This window comes from Ochotona princeps, chromosome 23 (genome assembly GCF_030435755.1).
Source record: "Ochotona princeps isolate mOchPri1 chromosome 23, mOchPri1.hap1, whole genome shotgun sequence".
NCBI classification, from domain to species: Eukaryota; Metazoa; Chordata; class Mammalia; order Lagomorpha; family Ochotonidae; genus Ochotona; species Ochotona princeps.
Window position 1 is genome coordinate 31,085,956 of NC_080854.1, and position 23,797 is coordinate 31,109,752.

A 23,797-nucleotide genomic window follows, 5' to 3' on the forward strand; every position below is an offset into this window, starting at 1 on the left:
CAGCCGTAGGAAACTGGATTAGAAGTGGAGTCACAGACCAGTGCCCAAGAGGCATGTCCTCACCCCAGGCAGCTACTTTATCCACCACGTCGCAGTGCCAGTCCTGTGGCACTGGCCTTAAGTGACCAGTCCCCCATGTGTTTCAGATTACATGTTTTTCATCCACTTGGATGAAGCACTTGCAGTTTAACTTTTTTTACCAGTAACAAGAATTCTGGTTGGTGTGGCACTTTCATGTCATCATCTCATGGGGCAACAGAGGAGCCTGATTATTACTGGTTGGCATCTCGGGCACCTAGGCAGCAAGCAGTGTTTCCGGGAAGGTGGCTTCGGGGCTCATGGCCTTGTATCTTCTGACTCAATTCCTCTGTTGGAGTGTGTCGCCCTCCTCAAGTTCCTGACTGTACTCTGAGTATCTGAGAGCACTTTGTCATGGGTTACATGTGTCTTTAAAACAAAACATTTTTTAATTGTATATACCTAAGATGTACAATGCAGTGTCTTGCTATCCCGTGTTCACAGAGAAATCAGATTGGCCTTGCCTTTCTGGAAACTTCAGATTGATCAGTGTGGCACTGAAGATGTGCCGTGAGCTTCTCCCAGATTGTAAAGCAATGTGTGTCACAGCTGTTCCAAATTACTAAAGTGGGCAAAGAAGTGTATTTTCTGGTGAGTTGTGTGGAACTTTTCTGACTAGAAGAAAAAATTGCATGTGCCTCAAAATAGAATGTAATTTCTATTTCTGAACAGCCGTTAAAACGAGCAGGCTATTTATCCTGAAGGAATTTGGAATCTGGTATGAGGGGAACTGCACCTGGCCCCACCCTGCATTGGACAGTGGCATGTGTCCGTGGTCTTTAGACTGTGTGGCGTCATCGTGGTCATTTTTAGAGCAGTAATAATACCTTTTTATAGAGTGAGGCGTGATAGAGGCATGCAGCAAATGTCTCACGGCTCTCAGGATCTGCCAGGACACTTGTTCCTCACTTGATAGCTCACAGCTAAGCTGATCCCCGCCTCACACTCAGCGTCTTTACTTTCTTTGAAGAAACTATTGGGAAGTATTCACATGGGTGCCATTTTATTTCTCATCTTTGTTGGAGCAGGTTCAGAGGAGCCATGTGGCGCACACTTGGGGGAAAACCAATAGTCCTAACTCAATAAAGACCTTCCAGTGAACTGAAGCCTCCTGTCCCCTTTTGGAGGGAACCTGAGCAGGTCATGTGTCCCTGGAGCATGGAGGCATGTCCTGAAAAGTACAGTGGTAGGTAACTTCATTGTGAGGAGGCAGCAGTGCACCTGCTCTGAGATGGCCTTGGTATCCCGAGGTGGTGTCATCTTGGGGACTGCTGTTGGATGAGGTCTCTTATTGTGTAGCACAGGACTATAATTAATCAGACCTCCAGCTGTTTTCTTGTGTTTAAGGAAGTTAGGTTGAGGCATGATGAGAAATCATGGGAAGAGGAGACCTAGTCAAAGCGAGGTGAGGTTCTTAACAGGCCAGTGCAGCGCAGGGGGTGGGAAAGGGAAGGGATACTGGACTCACTCAGAGCGGAGTGTGCTGGCCCCGGGGACCCTGGGGACGGACTCACTCAGAGGCGGAGTGTGCTGGCCCCGGGGACCCTGGGGACGGACTCACTCAGAGGCGGAGTGTGCTGGCCCCGGGGACCCTGGGGACGGACGGGGTTCTGAACGTGGGCGTTGGGAAAGATAGACACTGAGAATCAGCGCCAGGGTGGCCTGCAGCTGGGAAACTCCTGTCCTCAAGCCCAGTGTCCTTTGTGGCTGTGGTACTGGCACCTGCCTACCCTTTCCCTGTCCGTTCATCTGGGACAAAGGAGAGGGAAGTGAGCTCAGCCTGCCCGCATCGCCAGAGCTGGGGAGGGGCAACTGAGCACAGGCCAGGAGGCGCACGGAGCCCTGTTGGCTGCTGTGTCTACCTGTCAGTTGAGTTGCTTTGAATCCTGTGACAGGCGAGGCGCCTCTGAAAGCTTAGGAGTCTTTGAAGCAGCTACTCAGTGAGAAGGTGAAATCATGAAATGTGTGTGTTCATGTTTTGACAGCTGTTTTCACTCCAGTACTAAATGCAGGTCCTGGAAGGAGACTTTCTTCTTATTGTTATTATTAATGATGCAGAGTTTAAAAATATTTAAAAATAAGGTTGTTTTAAAAAAGATTTATGTATTTTTAGTTGAAAGATTTATGCAGCGTGAAGGAGAGACAGCTCTTGCATTCACTGATTGAGTCCCATGGTGACTAATAGCCGATCTGAAGCCCGGAGCTTCATCTGGGTCTCTCATGAGGCTGAAGGGGACCAAGCATTTGGGCCTTCTTCCCCTGCGTCCCAGACATGTTATCAGGGAGGTAGATTGGAGGTGGAGCGGCTGGGACTTAAGCCAGTGCACATAGGGACGGTGGCGTCACAGGCAGTGGCTTAAGCTACTGCACCATGGTGCCAGCCCTCCAAATAAGATGCTTTGAACAAGCTGGAGATGCATTTGCCATATTCTTTTCCCCACCCGCTTTTTAAGAAGAGGTAGTAGCTTGTTGGGTCTTGACTGCAAATAACACTGGTCATTGGATGTTCTTTTTGGTAAGGGAGGGTCTGTGGGACTTTTTGTCGGTCATAACATCCTGTATTTACTCACTACTTGCACTCTACTGAGATTTTTTTTCTCCCTGAACAATCTAAATGCCCCTTGTCCTCTCCTATAAAGATTGAGGAACATAATTGTTATCCACCTGCTCTCTGTTGATTTTCACTTCTGTCTTTGCGCTTAGTAAACAGGGTTATATATTCTCTCCAGTCCCAAAATTCTCAGAGTAACTCACTGGCACTGTTTAAATCCAGATTTTTAAAAATTACATAAAATGCTCATAGAATTTAATTTTACCACCTAAGCTGTTTTTCAGTGTCCAGTTTGACAGCATTGTGGGTGTTCAGGTTGTTGTACCAGTCTTCAGAACTCTCTACACCTGGCACAACAGAAACTCTACCCAGTGAACAGCTCACAGCCCTCGACAGTCACCATTCTGCCTTCTCTCCTGGGAAGTGGCCATGTTGGCGTCCATGGACAGCGCAGCAGCCTAGACCCTGCTCGGAAATTTCGCATTCCGTATTGGAGTGTTCACATCCAGCCTCCGGAAGCTGATGTGTTCCTGGGAGGTGACAGATGATGGATTGAGGACCCAAGTTCTTGACATACACTTGGAGACCTGGATACAGTTCCCAGGCTCCTGGCTTCACCTGGCACAGCCCTGTCCCTTTCAGGCACTTGTGGAGTGAACCAGGGAATGGAAGATACCTGTGTGCGTCATTTCTCAATCACTCTACCTTTCAAATAAGCATATATAGATATATAGATAGATATCTATCTGTATATATATATATTTAAAGCACCCCTTTAATAAAGAGTACAATCTAATGTGCTTACTACATTCATAATGTTGTTCAACCACCACCTATCTTGTTCCAAAAGATCTTTGTCTTTCCAAACAGATGGCAGTCGCTCTCTGACGCAACCTGGGCTTGTGCTTGGCAGCCAGCCGTCTCTGCGTCTGGATTCTTGAACTCACTGCGATGTTTTCAGCTTCATAATGGCTTTGTGTGTCTCTGCTTCATTACTTTGGGGCTGATGATCCCGCTGTGGCTCTGCCACGTGCTGTAGGAACATCGGGCTGGTGAGCGGCGCCGGGGCCCTTCCACCTTTGGCTGCTGTGAGCATGCGTGTACACACACTGGAGTTCTGTCTTCAGTTGCCTTCAGGATGTTCTTAGGAGTGGGATTTCTGTGGTGATGTCTGTTATGTTTTTAACCTTTTATTTGGGGAGGGGTTCAAATCAAATTATCTGTAAAATACATTATAGACTTCCTGTATGTTAGGAAAGTTGTGCTTGATGTTGCTGGCAGTTACCACGAATATAAATAAGTACAAATTGCTGTAATATGCGGCAGATGTTCTTAGGATATTTGGGTCTCGTGTCTAGTTCTGCTGGGTTTTTTTCCTCCTCTCTTTCCTTTGTTGAATTGCCACCCCTTAGCAATGGACATGATAGGAGACGCCTCTAGCAAGATCTTGTCTGGGTGGGAATCTTGTTTCTGTCCTCGACGGGCGCTGTGCGGGTCGTCAGCCTCCACTCCATGCCTCAGGTTCCTTCCTTGAGAGACAGTCAGTGCTGCGACCCTGCGGAGTCGCTGAGGAGGGGAGCGGCCAGGCCCTGTGGATTTCTCTGCCAGGGCTGGGTCGCACGATAGCACAGGGGGTAAAATGTCAGCTGTCTGTCTTCGTGAAGGTCTGGAGAACGGAAACCCAAGATCATAGTGTCAGCTTGCTATCTTCCCAAGCTCCTTTCCCCACTTCCTGGGGACTGCGTGGTCGTGGTGTCCCCGGGTGCTGCGTGCTCCCCTGTGTGTGTATGTCGCTGTAAGCTTTTCATGTCTGCGTTTTCTTGTCCCATGAAGACCACCATCACATCACATCGAGGCCCTCTCTGTTGGCCTTGATTGGGCTTGGTTATCCAGTTAAGGCACTGCCTCCAGCTGTGGTCACATGGTCATATTCCAGGTCATGGTGTCAGAGATTCAACACATGACATCTGTCAGGCCTTTGGCCCACGCCTGTGCCCCATAAAGGGCCAGCGGGCAGTGTTGGCAGGGGCCTGTTTCCCCTGCCTGAAAACCAGGGAACCAAACTGCATCAGCCTTGTATGCACAGGTACGGATGAGCAGCTCATGTCCCCATGGTACCACACGGCAGCTGGTGTTGCGCCTGTGAAAGGAGCCTGCGTAAGCTTTAGGCTTTGGTAATATCGTAGCCACCACTTTGGAAGCCTCTGGTTTCTCTGCAAGTTTGACTTGCTTTCTGTCCTGGAGATTTTCTCAGAAAGGTAAAACCAGCAGTTAAAGACAGATTGCCTGCCACTGCAGAAGGCATTGCAGTTAGCCAGAGAATACCAACAGTTTACAAAGCAGTCTGACTACCTTTGAGAAGCCACGGCTAAATGGGCATCACAGAAGCTTGGCCTTTTTGACTCTGTTCAGTGCCCAGTTCACTGATGCTAAGAGCATTCACAGTGCTGTGCGTCCCAGGTGCTAACCACCGTGGAACTCTCCCTGCGCTGAACAGAAACTGCCCAATCAACGGCCTCTTCTCCTTTCCCAGAGGCTAGAGGAAAGAGAGGGAGAAGAGGCTGGGACGAGGCAGATCTTCTTAGATCTGGGCCTGGGCTGTTTCACCGTCTCCTCCTCCACTCTGAAGCAGCTCCTCTAGTTTGTATGGAATGTGCCCCAGCCAAGTACAGGGAGTCAGCAGCAGGTGGGGAGTGAGGCTCTGCGTCGCTGCACCTGCACAGCAGCTGACATGGGGGTACCGCAGAGCAGGCACCGTGTGGGAAGGGATCCCCGAGTGGCGATGCCTTGTGTCGCCAGCCACCCCGGTAACGAGCCCTTCTTCTACCCATGTGCTTGCAGACCTACATCGGTTCCATCATTGCCTCGGTGAACCCCTACCAGCCCATCGCTGGCCTGTACGAAGGTGCCACCATGGAGCGCTACAGCAGGCACCACCTGGGGGAGCTCCCACCGCACATCTTCGCTGTGGCCAACGAGTGCTACCGCTGCCTGTGGAAGCGCCATGACAACCAGTGTGTCCTCATCAGGTAACGCTGGGGGAGAGTGGGGTGGCCCTGCCCGCTGCTTTGACTTAGATGTGAGTCTTGTGTTTAAGAACTGTTGCATGATGCTTTGACTTTTAGAAGACTTCCTAGAACACTAGTCAAAATGCTTGTATGTCTGAATAAGGTCTTCTTTTTTCTCTATTATAATTAAATTACTCCAGATAGAATCTCCCAAAAGAATTTGTAAGAATCAAGTACTCCTGAAGATTGTGTTTGAATTAGCTGAATACGGGGACAGAGGCAGGCATATGCTGAAAGGATGGTGCAAGCAGAGTTGGCGTGTATGGACCGCAGGGGTCCCACTGCAAACTTGCATCACTAGAAAGTCTAAAGAGGTTGTAAAATATATCTAATTTTTTTTAATTTAATGCTTATTCACTAATTGAAATGGACCTTATCACTTACAGGAACAAAATTTTCGTGCCAAAAAATGGAATTAGAAGATGAATTTACTTTTAATGCCAACAAGTGTTGCCTGTCACCTGTCCTGTAATGCATGTTTTCTCTGAGGGTTTCTAAGTTGTCTTCTATATGCCGGTGGCTTCCCGTTGGATCTGCTCATTGGAATCCCACCTAAGGCTGTGCCTTTGAGTGGCGTCCAGAGCTTCCCATGGGGTCTCCTCCAGGTGTCCACACGCTGCTTGCTCATCCTCCAGGCTCGTGGCTGTCCAGCACCGGATCCAGTCCACCAGGGCTGCTGGTGTGAAGGAAGTTGGAGATGAACAGACCTCCCTAACCTTTTTCTGTTGCCATTCAGTGAGGCCTGCGGTGAGCCCTGCAGCAGCTGGAAGCTCCAGCTCCATCGGGCCTCCCGCCACTGGAGCCCCAAGTGAGATCAACAGACCCGGCCAAGGGCTACGGCCAGGTCACTGGTGGGCATGGTCTCTGTGCAGATTCTAGATGATGGTGATAAACACACTAGAGAGGACTTTGGTGGTCAGCTTCTGCCAGTTCACCTGAGCTGGAAATTACTCTGCCCCTGTAGGGATGACAATAAATCAGAGAAGTCCCCACCCAAGGATGGCAGGGAGGGTGTGTTTGTACTGTCCCCTGGGAGATGTGCTCGTAGACAGGTGAAGGCAAGTGGCCAGCATCTTTTGAAGGATCGTGGTGTGTGGGGTGCTGCTGCAAGCTCTCTCCCATGGTCAGTGCGTTGGAGCCTGCTGATGCCTCCAGGCCCGCAGACTACAGGTGCCACAGGAAGCACGCCTGGGCCTGGGGGTCTGTCTGTTTATTCAATGTCCTTGTTGGGTTGTTAGCAGTCTGATTTATTTGTCCAAGGTTATGTATTTATTTATATGAAAGGGGAAGTTAGAGAAGAAAAGACACACAGAGCAGAGGGGCTGTTAAGCCAGTTGGAATCATCTGAACATGAAATTAGGAAGTTAGAAACCCTTTGCTTAGTGTAGCAGCAGTTCTGTAAGAGTCACATGCCACTAACGGGATGTGATTGTGATGGCAGAATCACTGCGGCCCCTTCACCTGGCTTTGTGCACGGCTGCAGGATGGGGCGCAAGTTCCCTACTGGGGCGCAAGTTCCCGACTGGAGCGCAAGTTCCCGACTGGAGCACGCAGTATGGAGTCTAATAACGTTGACACAAACAGAGGAAACACAGGTCTATTTTAAGATCAGATTGTTGTCTGTACTTAGAGACTAAATATTTGCCATTGATAGTTGCTTTTGTCTATTACTGTTGGTAGAGAAAAAAAGAGAGCATGAGTGATGTGTCCCTTACTACACAGAGCAACTTAAGACAGCGAAAAATCGAATGAGATCATTGTGTGTGTGGGGGGGGAGAGAAAACGGAAGGGGGTTGGTATTTTCATACTGAAGGCTGTGGAAACAGAAACTTGAAGATTTCTCATTAAAATGTGTCTGGATTTCAATCTTTAGTGGCTTTCCCCCCGCTTTTTTAAGTAGTGAATGGACCTGTGGCATTAGGAGACGCTTGAGTACACACTAGCAGTGGCTGAACTCAGGCGCTGGGTCGGGTTTGCTTGAGTATGGTCTGCCCCCTGGTGGACCTGAGATGTCTTACAACTTTGAAAACCTCACGTTAGTGCCTCTGAAAATGGAGATGTAGCCGTCAGGGTTTTCACGCGTGACTCTTAGGCGCACATCCCTGGTGGAGGTCCCGGCCGCTTGGTGGCAGCGCCCGGTGTCTGGGCATCGGAAATCCCAACTTCTTTCTTTGCTCACATTTTTGAAGTTGTTGCTTCTCTTAAACTTTCATTTTATTTTCCCTTTTCGTGCTTGTTTAAATGGACGCCTGTGATGTTCCAAATATAAAGCACACAGCCATAGAAAACATTCCACATATTGCTAAATGAAAGGATCGCTCCTGGAAAATGCCTTGCTGGATGATTTAGTCATTTTTTGAACATCGTGGAGTGTTCCTATGAGGTCATACTCCATGCGGCCTCAGAACACTCAACAGACTCAATAAATATGAGCTATTTAAAGCTGCTATTGATGTAACCCAACATGATGTTTTACATTAGGCTTTTCTTATAGGTAGGAATACAGACCGAAGAAGTAATAACAGTATAGTTTGATCCATACATGAGGCAGTAGCATGGTGGTTTATTATGAACAGGTCTCATGCTGTGGACCCAAGTGCACTGTGCTCTTAAAGAGCCAGTCGCTGGGACCTGGCGCCAGATTCCATATGGGAGTCAGTTCTAATCCCAGCTCCCTGCCCTCCATCCGCTCCCTGCTGTGGCCTGGGAAAGCAGTCAAGGATGACCCAAAGCCTTGGGACCTTGCACCTGCATGGGAGGCCCAGAAGAGGCTCCGAGCTCCTGGTTTCAGATCAGCTCAGTTCCGCTGTTGCGGCCACTTAGGGAGTGAATCAACAGATAGAAAATCTTCCTTGCTGTTTTCCCTCCATTCTGTGTATCTGAATTTCCAATAAAAATAAACAGATCTTTTAAAAAAAGAAAAAGAGCCAGTAGGTCTGCTCACATCACCAACTGTGTTGTGATGTGATATTACGATGACTGATGTCGCCAGCTATTGGAACTTTATAGCCCCTTCATAATCTTCTGGGAAATCCTTTATTGATTTATAATAGTATGTCATTGATCATGACATGACAATGGATGAATTTAAAACTCTCGATGAGTTTTTTGTTGTTGGATTAATTTGACCTCCAGCATACTTTGCTACCACTTTAGTTCCTCCTCCTCCTCGGTGTGACTGGTAGGCAGGGTTTAGTTTATTATGGCGTTTTCAGTGCTTGTTAAGGTAACGTGGCATCTTCCAAAAGTTCATGAAAAATATATGTGATGAAAGAAAAAAAAACTATACAGGGATTACGAAAACGTCTTGCACCAAAATAAGCTTACGTATCTGTAAGTCTGCTTTTCCCAAACATTTCAGAGCACTCTAATGCAGCCTGTGGCTCATTTATCTTTGCAGCTCGTTACCCAGGCCTGTGTCTGGAAAGAGCAGCATTCAGCAGCTGTCCAGCAGGTGCTGAGCAACGCGAACTTCCTATTGGTTCAGGGTCTCGGCTGGCTGTGCATGCTTCGGTTTTTCAAAACTGGAGTTTTCTTCTTGCGTGTCTTTTATATCCTGGCATGCTCATGAGCTCTTTGGTCTTTTTCTATTTCTGGAAATATTTTTTGAGAAATAATGGTGTTGGAATGCCACGCGGAATTCGTGTCTTGGATTAGAAAGCCAGCACTCAGAGTAAGACTGGGGACAGGGCTCAGATGAAAGAGGCAGGGTTAGGTAGGCAAATGAGAACTGAATTGTAGGCGATGAGAGGTGCCTCAGTGGCATTTTCTGTGGGGAAACTGAGGCTGGCACTGTGAAGTGAAAGACCCATGAAAGAGACCGGAACCTTCAGCAACGAGGCGGTTTGAACTTCAGTCCCCTTGAGTGCCAAGTCCTGTCTTGAGAGCAGAATTCCACCTCCTGGTCCAAGCTCACGGCATAAGGGCTTTGGACTTGATCCGTTAGGCCTAGTGTCACTTCTGAATCATTTTCACAGGTGAGGCTGTGATCCTGTGACTTGGGAAGAGGAATGTTGGATGATGGGGCACCAGTGAGAAGGACCGTGGGGTGGGTCTGTGCTCGTGGCAAGCACGTGTGCGTTCCCGGGAGCACCAGTCTCTGAGAAGGCAGCCGTGTGTGTGTCTTTCCATCAGATTTATTTGTCAAACACACACTGATGCCTTAGTCACCGCAAGGGAGAGAAGAGCAAGGGACGGAGGAGTGGAATCCTGTGTGGGAGCTTGCGGCCACTGGGCAGGCGGAGGTCAAGTTCATCAAGGCTGCCGGCCCCAGTACTGGCGGGGCTGCAGTCACTTGGGCAGTGGGCTTCATGGGAGCTGCTGGTTGTTTAATGTGAGACTCCTGCGTGCCGAGGAGCCAGCATTGCCAACTGTCTTAGGATGTTTGGGAAGAGTCGTCTCCTTATTTGCAAGACGGTGGGTCCTGGTGTCATCTCGGAACGGAGCCCTGGTCATGAGTGTTGAGTGGACAAGTCTGTCACTCATGTCATCAGGGTTGGTCATAGCGACTCCATTTCCTGTTTCACCGCAGAGTCACTCTGGTCAGCCTTCCTCACGGCGTACACAGGGTCAGCAGACTGTGTTCTAGACATCTGGCCATGACCACTGGTGTAGCAGTGGCTGATCCCTGCGCCTCAAAGTGCAAACATACTTGCAGATGGTAGGCATATGGGTGGGCGGGACTATATTTCAATAAAACTTTATTTATAAGACCAGGCAGCTGGTTGGAGGGGACAGCCATAGTTTGCTGACACCTGTGGTGCCTCTTGATGATGACGACAACACGTGGTGCTACGGGACCAGCCTGGTGGTGGGTGGAGGGGGTCAGGCCTCCTGTGTTCGATATGCTCTGGAGGTTTCCTGCCTGCCTTTCTGATGACTTTGTTCCACCTTTGACCTCCCCTTCCTGTACTGGATGACTGGCCTTACATTTCTAGAATGTTCCATCTTGGGAGAGGAAAATTTGTTCATTTGTTTCCAGGCTCTTGTTACTCAAGCCCTGTCACTCAGCGAGCTGCCCCGCTCCGCTTGCCGTAGAACTCTGGGTCCTGGCTCGGTCCTGGGTTTCCTAACCATGTCTTGGCCCCTCAGTCATTTTTCTCCATCTTCTCTGAGTTCTCGGCTAGTGTCAGAGAGCCCCTTATGGGTCATCGGGAAGATGCCTGGCGGGTACCTCGTGGTGACGAGCACTCAGCTCATGACTGTCTGGAACTTGAACCTGCTTGTGCTTCCTGTCCTCAGCCTGTCCCCTCTCCTCCCTGCCTGTCCCGAGCCTGAGACCTCGAAGTTGGATTTCCTTGTGAAAAGCAGCACCAGTGGTACGACAAACTAGGTTTCAACAAACCTGCTAAGCTGTGCTGCCGACACGCAGGTCGCCACTTGCGGGTGCCCGTATCTCAGGCATCACTCCCTGCTCCTCCTGGAGTCGGGAAATCCTCAGAATCTTCTCCGCCTTGCTCATGAGCAGCTGCCCAGGACAGCTTTTTTTCTTTGCATAGTGTCTGCAAAAAAAATTCTCACTTTTTTTTTAACCTGGCCCATGAGATCCCATATGAATGTTTTGGGTTTTCTTTTTCTTTGTCTTTTTTTTTTCCTTCTCATTATTATAGTTACAAAAGGTGATTTGCTTTTTTAAATAATGAAGTCTCATTTTGGTTCCAATGGATGGACGTGGTTTCGCTGGTGTGTGTGTGTGTGTGTGTGTGTGTGTGTGTGTGTGTGGTCCCAGTGAGACCACAGTGGAGGACAATGCCTGCCATGGGCCAGTGCGACCCAGATGGTACTTGGGCAGGGCAGGAGAGTTGGATCAAAGTGTTCCAGCTGTGGAGAGCCCTGCTGCTTTCACATCTGTGTCTGGGACCTTCTGGCATACTCTGCTAGTTTTATTTTCATTCTTGGCCTTAGTGGTGGAGCGCTTCCATGGCCCAGGATTTGAATAGTCACCCCTGATCTCCTGGGACAGCTGCATCTGGATTCTGTGGGACTGGTTTCCAGATCAGCAGTGCTTCGGCCTGGCAGCCTGCTAGAATTGTCTGAAAAGCTGTAAAGCGTGCTGCTGGTTGAGTTCTGGTCCCCGTGGGCTTGAGTGACTGGTGTCCGAGAGCCCCTTAGGGCCGCTTGTGGCCCTCAGGGAACCACTGTTGGTGAGCGCTGGGCACCTCTGAGGTTTTGTTTTTGTCTTGTTTCACCTACGTGGCGAAACAGATGACGTTAAGATGCTTGAAGAGACAACAAGAAGAAATATGGCTGGAGATGAGCAGACACAGCTGTCCTTGACCCTTGGTCTCCAGCCGTGTTTACTGTTCCCCTGTCCTATCTGCTTCAAGTACATGTCAAGTACACGCAGTGCTCAGGACCCGGAGAGGCCTTGGTGTCCTTTCCTTGAGCAAGTGCTTGCTGTCAAGTTTGACCAGGGCTTGCTCTGTGGTTGTATTTCTACCATATTGTGTTAGTCGAAGGCAGTTTCATTATTGTCACAGACGGCCCCACATCCCAGGAGTACGGCAAAGGTCTCACAGGTTGGTGAAGGATTCGGCTCTGTCCACTTCCTTGGTTTGCAGATGGCACCGAGAGGGCACCTGGGTCACAGGTGGATGATGGGCAGCCCACAGTACTGTGAAGAGGGTTTGTAGGTGCCAGGCATGGGGCAGGCATGAACCCAACGTGATCAGCTGTTCGGCAGTCATCTTTGTTAGCTGGCCACAGCCGGGCTGCTTGTTACGCCTGACCACTGTAGCCACAAGGCCGCCTGAAGGGTCTTCCAGGCCTTGTTCCTGCTCAGCCCCCGCCGCTGGAAAGCCTGCCCCTGTGTCCTCGTTTCCAGTGATTGAAAAGGTCGACACCTTGTTTAAACACGGGGGACCACTTAAATCTTTCCTTGCATTTCCTCTGTTTCTAGTGTCACTGAGGGTGTCTGCTGGGCCAGGCACTAGCCGGCTGCTAAGTTCTGCAGACTGGTTGCTGATAAAAAGAAACCAAAGTTGGCCTAAGGTGCATTTATGATCCCAGCGACAGGAGGCCTGGCAGTCACAGCTGTGAATGGAGCCACTTCTGCTTGTCTGATGTGCTTGGCTCTGTGCTGTGAGCTCAGGATGAGTGTGGGTTCTCAGGGATTTATCTTTTCCAGTAGCTGACGGTTGAGGAGGAGGCATTTATGTTTGTGTCTGTGTGCTCGTGTGTGTGTGTGTGTGTGTGTGTGTGTGTGTGCAAAATCCTCCCTAGGACCCCTCGTCACCCTGAGACCATTGAGTCTCTCTGGTTGGAGTCAGGACACATGCCCAGGCCGAGCCCTGGCACTTACAGGGGTCATGGCAGGGCTGGAGTTGGTGTGGACCAGCGGGGAGTTCCCATGGGCCCACAGCACCCAGCTTGGCACAGATGGTGTCGTCTCTGAGTCACTTCCTCTCCGTTATTGCATGAGCTTAATCATTCACCACATTTTCAGCACAGTCCCTCTTTCCTGATTACATCCAGGCCTTGGCACTCCGGAGGCCTTCGCTTTAGAACTCAGATGGCCTATCTGTTTACCTGCCGCTCATGTTACGCAGCAGCTGTGGCTGTACTGCCTCCTGGTGGTGTCTGCTGCTGCTTTTCCTGTTCTCTGGGCTGAGCATGGTACCTGACCTACACTGATTTCCCCTTCCAATTCTCGGCTCCACACTCTCCGTCTCTAGCCCAACACCGCACATGCCTGTGCCCTGGCAGGACCCTTCCTTGGACCTTCCAGAGCTGAGGTCCTTCTGGTGTTCCTAACGGGCCGTTCTTCACTTTCTGCCCTCATGCTTTGCCTCTGAGCTCCCAGGTTCAAGCTTAGCCTCTGTTTCTCTGTTGCTGGGGCTCGGTTCAGCTGACGTCAGACCCGGCTGCATCTCTGCCAGCCTTCCCCCCCCACCCCCCGCTCTTTGCCTGCCTGCTGTGTGCTGGACTCAGAAGGCACAACTTATTTCTCCTTCTCTGCTTGGCTTCCTTCTGGGTAGCCTTGTTGACTTTTCCTTAACCATCACTAACGTATGGCCTCAGACAGAGCTGGTGTTTGGTTCTGATGTGGGCGCTTGGCCACTGCTTCCCCTCATGGAATTACTGAGAGAATGAAGTCATTCATTGTGGGTCACGCACCTGCAGGTTTATTGCTTCACCACCTTAATAATATTTATAACTGATTGCAGTTCTGTGCACATTTTCCTGCTATAACTTTCCCAGAAAGATGCTGTTAAAGTGCTCATTGGTTTAATATTTACCAGGCACCTGCCATGAGCCAGGTGGCTAGACCAGTGAACAAGGCCTCCATCTCTGGGGGGCCATACTTCCCATGCAAGGCACCATCTTGTTAGGACCCATATGTGGTGAAAGGTGGTTATGGAAGCAGGTTCAGCCCCATGTCCCTCATCTGACTTCCTGTGCTCCGTTCCTGGCGCTACCTACTGTTGCCAGCTTCCTGCTAAGGTGGATCCGGGAGACAGCAGCGACAGCCCAAGCCGTTTGGTTTCTGCTACTCCTGTCAGGGAACTTGGTGGAGTTCCCGGCTCCCGGCTTCCACCCTGGCCTAGCCCTGGCTGTTGCAAATACTTCAAGAGTGAACCAGTGGATAATTCTATCTTCCCCCCTCTCTCTCTTTTTGTATGCCTCTTAAGATTTTGTAAAAAAGGGCTGTTTGTTTACCTGTTGTGTTGAAAAGGAGCCTGTGTAACATCTGATAGGGAGTGACCTAGATAGGATTTTTGGAGACAGGCATAAGTGTTTTAACTCCCTTTCTCCAGCTGTTATTCTCTGGAGGAATTGTAATGACGTTGACCAAGTTCAGTTTCATAAACAACAGCAAGCTTCGTAGACACGCGGAAGCAATGACCTCTGCATTTTGCCTTTCAGTGGTGAGAGCGGAGCAGGTAAAACCGAGAGCACAAAGCTCATCCTCAAGTTCCTGTCGGCCATCAGCCAGCAGTCGTCAGAGTTGTCCTCGAAGGAGAAGACGTCCTGCGTGGAGCAAGCCATCCTTGAGAGCAGGTGCTTCTGTGTCAGCTCGCTTGCTTCCAACTGCCAAGTTTCCCTCTGCTCATGGCACGGGGTAGTTGAAGTGGTTCGGTCTGCTTCCTCACTTCCTGGACGTCTCTCCTGCAGTTCCTTGAGAAAGCTCTTGCGCTGCACCTGGTGGTTTCAGATTAGCTCAGCAGCAGCTCGTGCTTGCCAAGGGATGCCAAGGATCGGAGGGCAGCCTCACCACAGGGGCCCTGGTCCAGCTCAGGCGTAGCTGAAGCACCCGGGTCAGGTGGGCGTTAGCACTGGAGCCTGTGGAGAGGAGGAACTTGCCCAGCTTTCCGGAGGCCTTGGCGGAACACCAGCAGTCCCCTCCCCAGGCACGGTGTGGGGCTTGGCCGAGAGATGAGCCGGACTGCGCAGCACATTCAGGAGCTCACGGGGAGCAGAGGGCATGTCTGCATGTCTGTTAGCAGGGTCCATGGCAGAGAGCCTCAGGGCTTCGAGAGGGCTGTGTGGCCAGGCACCGTCTGAGCTATTCCACCATACGATTGCCTGGTGTCAGATCCGATTTCAGAACCAGCAGGGACCTTGCAGCTCCTGTGGTTGAAAGATTTTGTGCGGCCAGCAGCAGGTGACAGTTTGCTGCCCAGATCTGGCACTCTGTAACAAGTTTTTTCTTTGTTTCTTTGTTTTTTGTTGTGGAGAAGTGTGCACAAGGTCAAATTCCCTGCCTTGCCTGTGACAAGGTGTGCAGTTCAGCAGTGGTCAGGATGTCCCTGACATTCACTGGTAGCCATCGCCGCCCTCCCTAGCTAGGGCCGACTCGTCTCCCGTCCACGGCCTGGCCTCACACACACATTTTTTGGCTGGGACAAGGCTGTGTTCATTTGCATTGTTTACAGCTGTTCTCAAGGACAGTGCCAACCCAGCGCTCGTAGTCTACAAAGTCTGAGTTGTGCAAAGCAGAAGCCGGGCGCTGAGCCCTGCTCTAGCCTGCCTGCACCTTGACTCGTACTGCATGAGTGCAAAGCCTTCTACAGGGAGAATCCCAGAAGGGGCTTTTTCCGTGCAGGGTCCTGGTGCAGGGAGGGCCCTGTGGTCTCCCCAAGTGTGTAGCTCCCTCTGCCAGCACCACTGTCTGCAAAGACCCTCTCTCCCCGTCAAGCGGACATGTGGGCAAAGCCCAGTGTGGGATGGGTTTGGGAAAGCTGCTGCTTCCTCTCCCCTGGGTTTCAGGCATCCCCTCCAGTGTTATGTCTTCTGTGACATTTGTGAGAATGGGCTCTTGGCTGCTGGAAATCCAGCCCCTTGTAATCCTCTCTGCTGCCCCTCTTCTCCCACAGCCCCATCATGGAAGCCTTTGGCAACGCAAAGACGGTGTACAACAACAACTCCAGTCGCTTTGGGAAGTTTGTGCAGCTGAACATCTGCGAGAAGGGCAATATTCAGGGCGGGAGGATTGTGGATTGTATCCTGTTTCCGTTCTGCTTTTGTCTGCAGCGTTGACCTCAGGAGGGGGACGCTCATGGTGCTCACTGTAGAGGGACCAGGAAGCACGAGCCAGGTCCTTGTCTGGTTACTACCAGGCCCCTGCCAACCTGTCCGTGATTCTGTGGGATGAAGAACCACTTCGGCTGTCTTCATCATGAGGCATTTTGTCAAAAAAGTAGGGCGCCATCGTGGTTGGGACCAGATTCAGGGGCAGTAAGTTTGTGCCTACTTGGCTTCAAGCATTGAAGTGGCAGCGATGATTTGGGTAACAAAGGATAGAAAATTAAACACAGATGCAGTGTGTCATGTCCTCCTTTTGTTCCTTGACTTACCTTTGCTTTTCACATGAAGATTTATTAGAAAAAGTAAGTACACCTGGGCGATCCAGTCCGCTTGTCCTTCCACTATCACGATGTTCAGAAGTGACCGGTAAGTGGAAGGAGCCGAGGGAGCATCTGAGTGTCCTGTGCTTTGTCTCCACAGAACCGGGTAGTGAGGCAGAACCCTGGGGAGAGGAACTACCACATATTCTATGCACTGCTGGCAGGGCTGGAAGGCGAAGAGAGAGGTGAGTGCCCGGCAGCCAGCAGCAGGGACAGAGGGAAGCAGGTCCCCCCAGCGAGCAGCAAGGCGTCTGTTCGCACGCAGTTCACACTCTGCCACCAGCAGCAGAATGTGTTTCACGAGAGTACCGCCAGTTGCTAAATTCATTGTAAGGCCAAGTAGTGCTGGGAGACAATTGTGTCAAGATATCTTGATGTTTTTCTTTGGTTACTTTAGAGTTTTGCTGTATTTTTAACTTAAAAAAAGTATGTATATATTTTATGTCATATCTACATAAGACTAATTCTTAAATGTTTTGACTTTTTAAAAAAAAGCCAGAGAGGGAAGCAGAGACAAATCTTCCATGTATTGGTTCACAGAGAGAGAGAGTTAGCCTGAGCTCTCTTGCTCTGCTGGGTCACTGCCTCAGTGCCTGTAGTGGCTGGAGCTGGGCCAGGCAGAAGCCAGGAACCCAGACTCTCCTCTGGAGACTGAGTCCAGGGTGGTGGGGGGAGCACTTGGACACTCACCCTCTGGCTCTCGGGATGAGCTCACGCAGGAGGCTGGCTCAGAGGCAGAGCGGGGACCCAGCAGCCCTGGGCACTCTGGCAGGGGAGGCGCATGTCTCAACCACCAAGCCACATGCTCACTTCACTGTTGGATTTTCTCAGTAACATTTTCTAAACTCATTTAATTTTTTTAAGTTTTCTTTAAATGACTGTGGGGGGGCTCGGCAGCGTGGCCTAGTGGCTAAGGTCCTCGCCTTGATCCCATATGGCCGCTGGTTCTAATCCCGGCAGCTCCACTTCCTCTCTATCTCTCCTCCTCTCAGTATATCTGACTTTGTAATAAAAATAAAATAAATCTTAAAAAAAAACTTTAAAAAAAAAATGACTGTGGGGGAAATGTATTATCCTAATAAGGGAGTTTCAGAAGTACAGGCCTGTGTGTATCTTTCAGCATCGTGGAGTCCAGGCTCCTGGGTTTCGTCTTTTTTGGCCAGCTGAGTGTCGGTGTCTCTCTCCTTGTCTTTCTACAGAAGAATTCTATTTATCTGTGCCGGAGAACTACCACTACTTGAATCAGTCGGGGTGCACAGCAGACAGGACAATCAGTGACCAGGAGTCCTTCCAAGATGTCATCGTAAGTGCTTTTTTAACTACTATGAAGAGGAACAGATTTCATTATTTATGTTTCAAAACTGGTCTCAGGCGTTTCTTCCATGTGTGCTTCCTGGGGTGTGGAATAGTTATTAAAGGAACATTGTTGGTGGGGACAGACCAGCTTTGTGATTATCCAGGCTAGTGTTACTCACTCAGCTGCCAGAACCAGTGGGCTCCGGGCCCTAGGGTGCGCTTGGGGGTGGGAGGCTCCCTGGAGAAGCTGCCCTGGGGATGCTGGGACTCTGCTTGCCTGGAGCTATCATTTCCATGCTGGTAACTACAGTTCTGTTCATTGACTACAAGTAAGCTTGTGGAGCTGGCCTCAGTTCTTTGAGGACCAGCTTTCATGGCTGAATTCAGGGAAGAAGCCTCGGCACTGAAATTTGGTCTTGTGATGAAAACATATCTTTGAGAGAGAAACACTTGTACACAACCGGGTTGTAGTAACTGGTATCATGCATACTTGCTTGTTACATATTCTGTTGATAAAGTAAATGGGCAGAGATGAAATAATGAATTTGAAGTTACTTTCTAGTGTCAGCCCATCTGAAGTATTTTATTAAGATTATGTTAAGCATGTTTATTAAGATCATGAACACGACATTTTTACTACTGGTATGTAACCTTGTTTTGGAAGTTATGCACAGTGTAGTGGAAAAAAGAAACAAAAATAAACATGCAACTTTTGGCAAAGAGGGAGGAAAAAACTTTGTATGAACAATACAGCTGCCCTCCCAGGCCTGTAAGCCTGGAAGATCTGGAAGGGGCTGGGCAGCTGTGGTGCTGTGGATGAAGCTTGCCATGTGCAGTGCCAACTCAGTATAGGCATTGCTGCTGTTGCCAGCTGCTCTGCTTCCCGTCAGCGCCCCGCTAATGGCCTGGGAGAGTAATGGAGGATGGCCCAGTGGTTTGGGTCCCGCCACCCGTGTGGGAGACGCACATGAATCCTGGCTCCTGGCCATTGCGGCCAACTGGGGTGTGAACCGACAGATGGAACCTCTCTCTCTGTTTCTTCCTCTCTTTCCGTGACTCTGCTTTTTAAGTAAACAAATAAAGAAATAATTTGGGAATCATTTCTAAAATTTTTGTGTCCATTAATCCATTGCAGCAAACAGACCACGTGTCCAAAGCGTATTTGATGTTACAGGACCTTTGCTTATTTTACGTGAAATGAAGAAACTAGGCGGTAGCACTGTGAAGTGCTTTGGGGCTGCCGTTTGCTGCGCCTAGCAGAATGCCTGGGTTCAGGACCCCCCTGGTTCCTCGGTTCCTCCTGAGCGTAGATTACTGCCGGTGCAGACCCCAGGAGACGGCAGCCCTCGCCTGGGCAGTGGGGCGCCTGCCACTTGCATGGTTGCCTTGATTCCTGACTTCATCCCTTCCCTGAACTCAGCTGCCGCGAACATTCGGGAAGTGCATCAGTAAATGGAAGCCCTCTCTCTGCCTCTTAAATCAATTAATAATTCCAAATAAATAAATACATTTTATTATATATCACATACATAAAGCCATATAATGTGCAGAAAATATGTAAAGCAAAAATGTCATTTCAAGTAACAAAATTTTAGGATTTTCTTTTATGCTATAGTATTCTTTGTGTCATAAAATTTCTTTTAAAAGATTTTTAATTATGGGCCCGGCACAGTAGCTCAGTGGCTAAAGTCCTCGCCTTGAATGTGTCGGGATCCGATATGGGCGCCGGTTCTTATCCCGGCAGATCCACTTCCCATCCAGCTCCCTGCTTGTAGCCTGGGAAACAGTCGAGGACGGCCCAAGGCTTTGGGATCCTGTACCCACTTGGGAGACCTGGGGCAGGTTCCTGCTCCCAACTCCATCCTGGCCCAGCCTGGCCCCTTGTGGACAATAGAGGAGTTACCAACAGATAGATGAAAGACAACAGATGTAGGAAAAATAAATTTTAAAAAGGAACTTGATTTGAGGACTTTTTTTCATAGTTTGGAAATTATTTGTTGGCTCCGTTTTAGGGAGCAGGATTTTTTTGGGGCGGAGGCACGAGACCTGTGCTCAATTTCCTAGCCCTGTTTTATACAGACTTCCAAATTGCTCTGTGAATTGTTCAGACAGGATAAAAGGCCACCTCGGGTCAGTAGTAACGACTCATTTATTTGTCTGCCTTTGACCTTACCCAGGACGGGGTCTGGTGACGTGGGTGAGGACACAGCCTGTGGGACATCTATTCATTCTCCACAAATGTCACGTCATTCCAGTGAGCTGAACTGTGGGCCAGGGCTGTGAAATCCATGCATCTCTATTGCATTTTACTTTGCTAAAGGTTTATTTATTTGTATTACTTTGTTACTTATTTTTATTGTAAAGGCAGAATTAGAACAGAGAGAGGAGAGACACAGGGGAGAAAGAGATCTTTCATCTGCTGGTTCACTCCCCAAGTGGCCATTATGGCCACAGCTGGGCCAGTCCAAAGCCAGGAGCCAGGAGCATGATCTGGGCCTCCCTTGTGGGCTGAGGGACCCAAGCACTTGGGCCAACCTGGCCTGCGTTCCCAGGCCATTCATAGGGAGCTGAATTCAAAGTGGAGAAGCTCGGACCTGGACTGGCACCCATGTGGGGTGGCTGCTGTGCCGCAGCTCCCATCCCCGTATCCATATGTGTCTAATGGTGTATGACCGTGTGCACCAGGTTTTCAGAGTTTGTAGGGAAAATGCAGTAGATTATGGAAAAGATTATTCATAGATTCTTAAAATTCATGTACTTACCTTTTAATTTTCCGTGAACATTTTGAAAATCCCTTGTCTTTTTGTTTGTTTGGTTTTCCATTTGTTTCATTTGAAAGACAGAGGTACAGACGGGGAGATCTTACATGAGCTTATGGGATCCGAACACAGTGCCTGTATGGGATGACGGTACTGCAGGCGGAGACTTAGTCTACTATGCCATGGTGCCAGCCCTGAAATACACTTGATTTTGTAAATTCATTCATCATAATTTAGATTTTGTCATGATTTAAAGGATCATCTTTGTCAATTTGCCAGACCTGAAAGCTGCAGTCTCTTTCAGTCTTGGAAAACTTCAGCGTTATCAACTGAAATAACAGATTCTCTCAAGATAATAAGTTTATTTGGGAGTAGCATTGCCTTGGGAACACATATGTCGTAACCAACTATATGTGTGATCGAGAGGTCAGAGCAAGGGGACATTTTAAAGGCTAAGTGAGGATGATGCCCAGATTTGATTTGAAATGCTAGCCCTTGGCCATAGGATCAGTAACAGGGTGCAAGGCCAGGGTAGGGCAGGCCTCCTTGCAGAAGTGTTTCTTCCGCAAGGTGCATTGCCTGGGTGCACATCCGCGGTCCCGGCAGTCTGCCGTCTCGTTCTGGCTGTCAGGTTATAAGCACCAGGTCCCCTCCTTCAGGACCTCTGGACTGTCACACAGCTGACTCTATTTTGATTCTGGCTACTTTCTTACAATAGAAGCAAATTATTTCATACGTTTACATACACATGTAATTTTAAGTCACAATATCACATCATAAAATACAACTTTGCTTTATGGAATAACTTGCCATGCAGGACCCAAAGAGCCCACTCAGTCCTAACCGTTTGTCCAGTGGTCCTTGGGGATTCCTGTGCTTTGAAGGATGGTGGCTTGCTTCTTTTCTCTGTTTCTTTTTAAAGATGTATTCATTCATTTATTAGAGAAAGAAGGAGAGAGAATATTTTCCATATGTTGTTCACTCTCTAAATGGCCACAGCTGTGTTAAGCCGGAGCCAGGGGCTGTGTCTTCCATGTGGGTGGTAGAGACCCGAGCCCTTGAGCCATCGTACACTTCACGGGACATTAGCCAGAAGCTGGATGGATGTGAAGCAGCCAGGATTCCAAGGGTCTGTCTGATAGGGAATGTGGGCACAACAAGTGGTGGCTTGAGCCACTGCACCATACACCACATCCGTCTTCTCAGGTGTCGCAGTCTGGCTGCCTTTGGTGCTTGATGGTTGGGACTGTCACGTATTTGTCACCTCTCCCCTTAGACACAGATTCATAAACATCATATGCATAGTAAAGTGTTCTCTTGAAATTAAAACTCTTCCCTGTAACTTTGCCTTTTTAAAAAAAAGATTTAACTTTTTATTTATTTGACAGACAGAGTTAACAGGGAGAGGAGGAGAGAAGATCGAATTTTTTTATCTGCTGTTTCTCTCCCCAAATGGCCACAAGAACCAGCGCTGGGCCAGACCAAAGCCAGGAGCCCGGAGCTTCATCTAGGCTTCCCTGTGTGAGTGCGAGAGCCCAGAAACTGGAGCTGTGCCCTCAAGCTTTCCCTGGCAGTTAGCAGGCAGCTGGATCGGAAGGGAGACACCCAAGATGTGAGCTGACGCCCAGAGGAATGACGGGATTGTAGGCAGAAGTTTAGCCTGACATGTACAACACTGTCCCCTGTGCTGATTTTATAACTAGTTTTTGGCATGTCTGAGCCATACCAAAAATTTCCCAGGGTTTTTTCAGTCTTGAGCCATATTGTTGAGGTAATGAAATAATAATAAGCCTTCAACTGGCTACTCTTGCCAAAGGAGTAGAGCTTGCTTACTGAAAAGATTGTAAAACGACAGCAAGAAAGGAGGCAGCTGTGGCCAGCAATTTCAGCACACCCACGCTGGCAGTAATTGCTGTCAGTCATTAAGTTATCCCCTGGCATGATTAGTGCAATTATTACTTAACACCACAGCCTAACTAGTTAATCACTTGCAGTTAAAAGCGGAGGAGCCACACGTTGATTAGTAGAGTAAGCACATTTATTCTTTTGCTTTCTTATCTCTACAACCTTTGCATTTCTATGTTTTATTATTTTGTTTTTTTGCGCTTTTTAAAGCACGGGAGGGAGTGACATCTCTGGCTTTCTCTGCCTGCGGGAACCTGGGCTGGGACAGCTGACATCAGGAAGCAACGACCCTCCAGTGTCTGTGGATGGCAGGAAGCTGAGCCCTGGGCCGGCACCTGCAGCTTCCCGGAGTCACGTTGCTTGGATGCTGGGTAGGAAGCTGAGCAGTACTTGTTCTTGGCGTGCTGACAAGGGATGTGCAGGCGCTGCTAGTGGCCATTCAGCTGCCTGGACCACCAGGCCAGCCCCTGTTCCTCGGGTGCTAACCGTCTCTCTTTGGCTTTTAGAGTAAGTCACTGACATATCTTTGGCTATTTTCTCACATGCTTTTTTTTTTGTTTTAAGAATTATTTTCTTTTTATCAGAAAGTCACATATACAGGGAGAAGGAAAGAGAGGAAGATCTTCCACCCGTTAATTCATTCCCCAAGCAGTCGCAGTGGCTGGAGCTGCGCCGATCCAAAGCCAGGATCTGGATTCATAGCCCAGCAGCCCCACTTCCCATCCAGCTCCCTGTGTGGCCTGGGAAAGCAATTGAGGACAGCCCAAAGCCTTGGGACCCTGCACCTGTGCTGGAGACCCAGAGGAGGCTCCTGGTTCCTGGCATTGGATCGAATCAGCTCCAGCCATTGCAGCCACTTGAAGTGTGAATCAGCAGATGGAGGGTCTTCCTCTCTCCTTCTCTTTGTATACCTGGCTTTCCTATTAAAATAAATAAGTAGACAAATAAATCTTAAAAGAAGAAAATCAAGACATGATAGATGGTAACATTCTCTAGCCTATCCACACCTTTAACTGATCGTTCTCCATTTTAGTGACTTTTTTCAACTTTGTATGTTTGCTTCCCTGGGATGATTTTTTTAAAAACAATGATATGTGAAAACTAACATTTTACTTCTTACATAGAGCTTTTAACATAATTGTTTCTATTATATTCACAAGTTTCTTAAAAATCTATAGTTCCACAGGTTTATTTACCGTATTTCATTTGTTCCTTGGTCGAATTGCTAGAATACTTTTTTCTCAGTGTTACTGCTAGTATTTGATGAAGCTTTTCTGCTATTGATATTTTCCT

General features: G+C 49.0%; 1 protein-coding gene across 1 annotated transcript in view; it reads left to right on the forward strand.

Moving 5' to 3' along the window:
• MYO10 (myosin X) overlaps positions 1-23,797 on the forward strand; it is a 201,656-nt gene that overhangs the window by 87,896 nt on the left and 89,963 nt on the right. The window contains exons 4-9 of the mRNA XM_004583754.3: positions 5,471-5,658; positions 14,563-14,697; positions 16,014-16,138; positions 16,513-16,526; positions 16,645-16,729; positions 17,744-17,847. Coding sequence (XP_004583811.3) covers positions 5,471-5,658; positions 14,563-14,697; positions 16,014-16,138; positions 16,513-16,526; positions 16,645-16,729; positions 17,744-17,847 — 651 coding nt within the window. The remainder of the gene's footprint in view (positions 1-5,470; positions 5,659-14,562; positions 14,698-16,013; positions 16,139-16,512; positions 16,527-16,644; positions 16,730-17,743; positions 17,848-23,797) is intronic.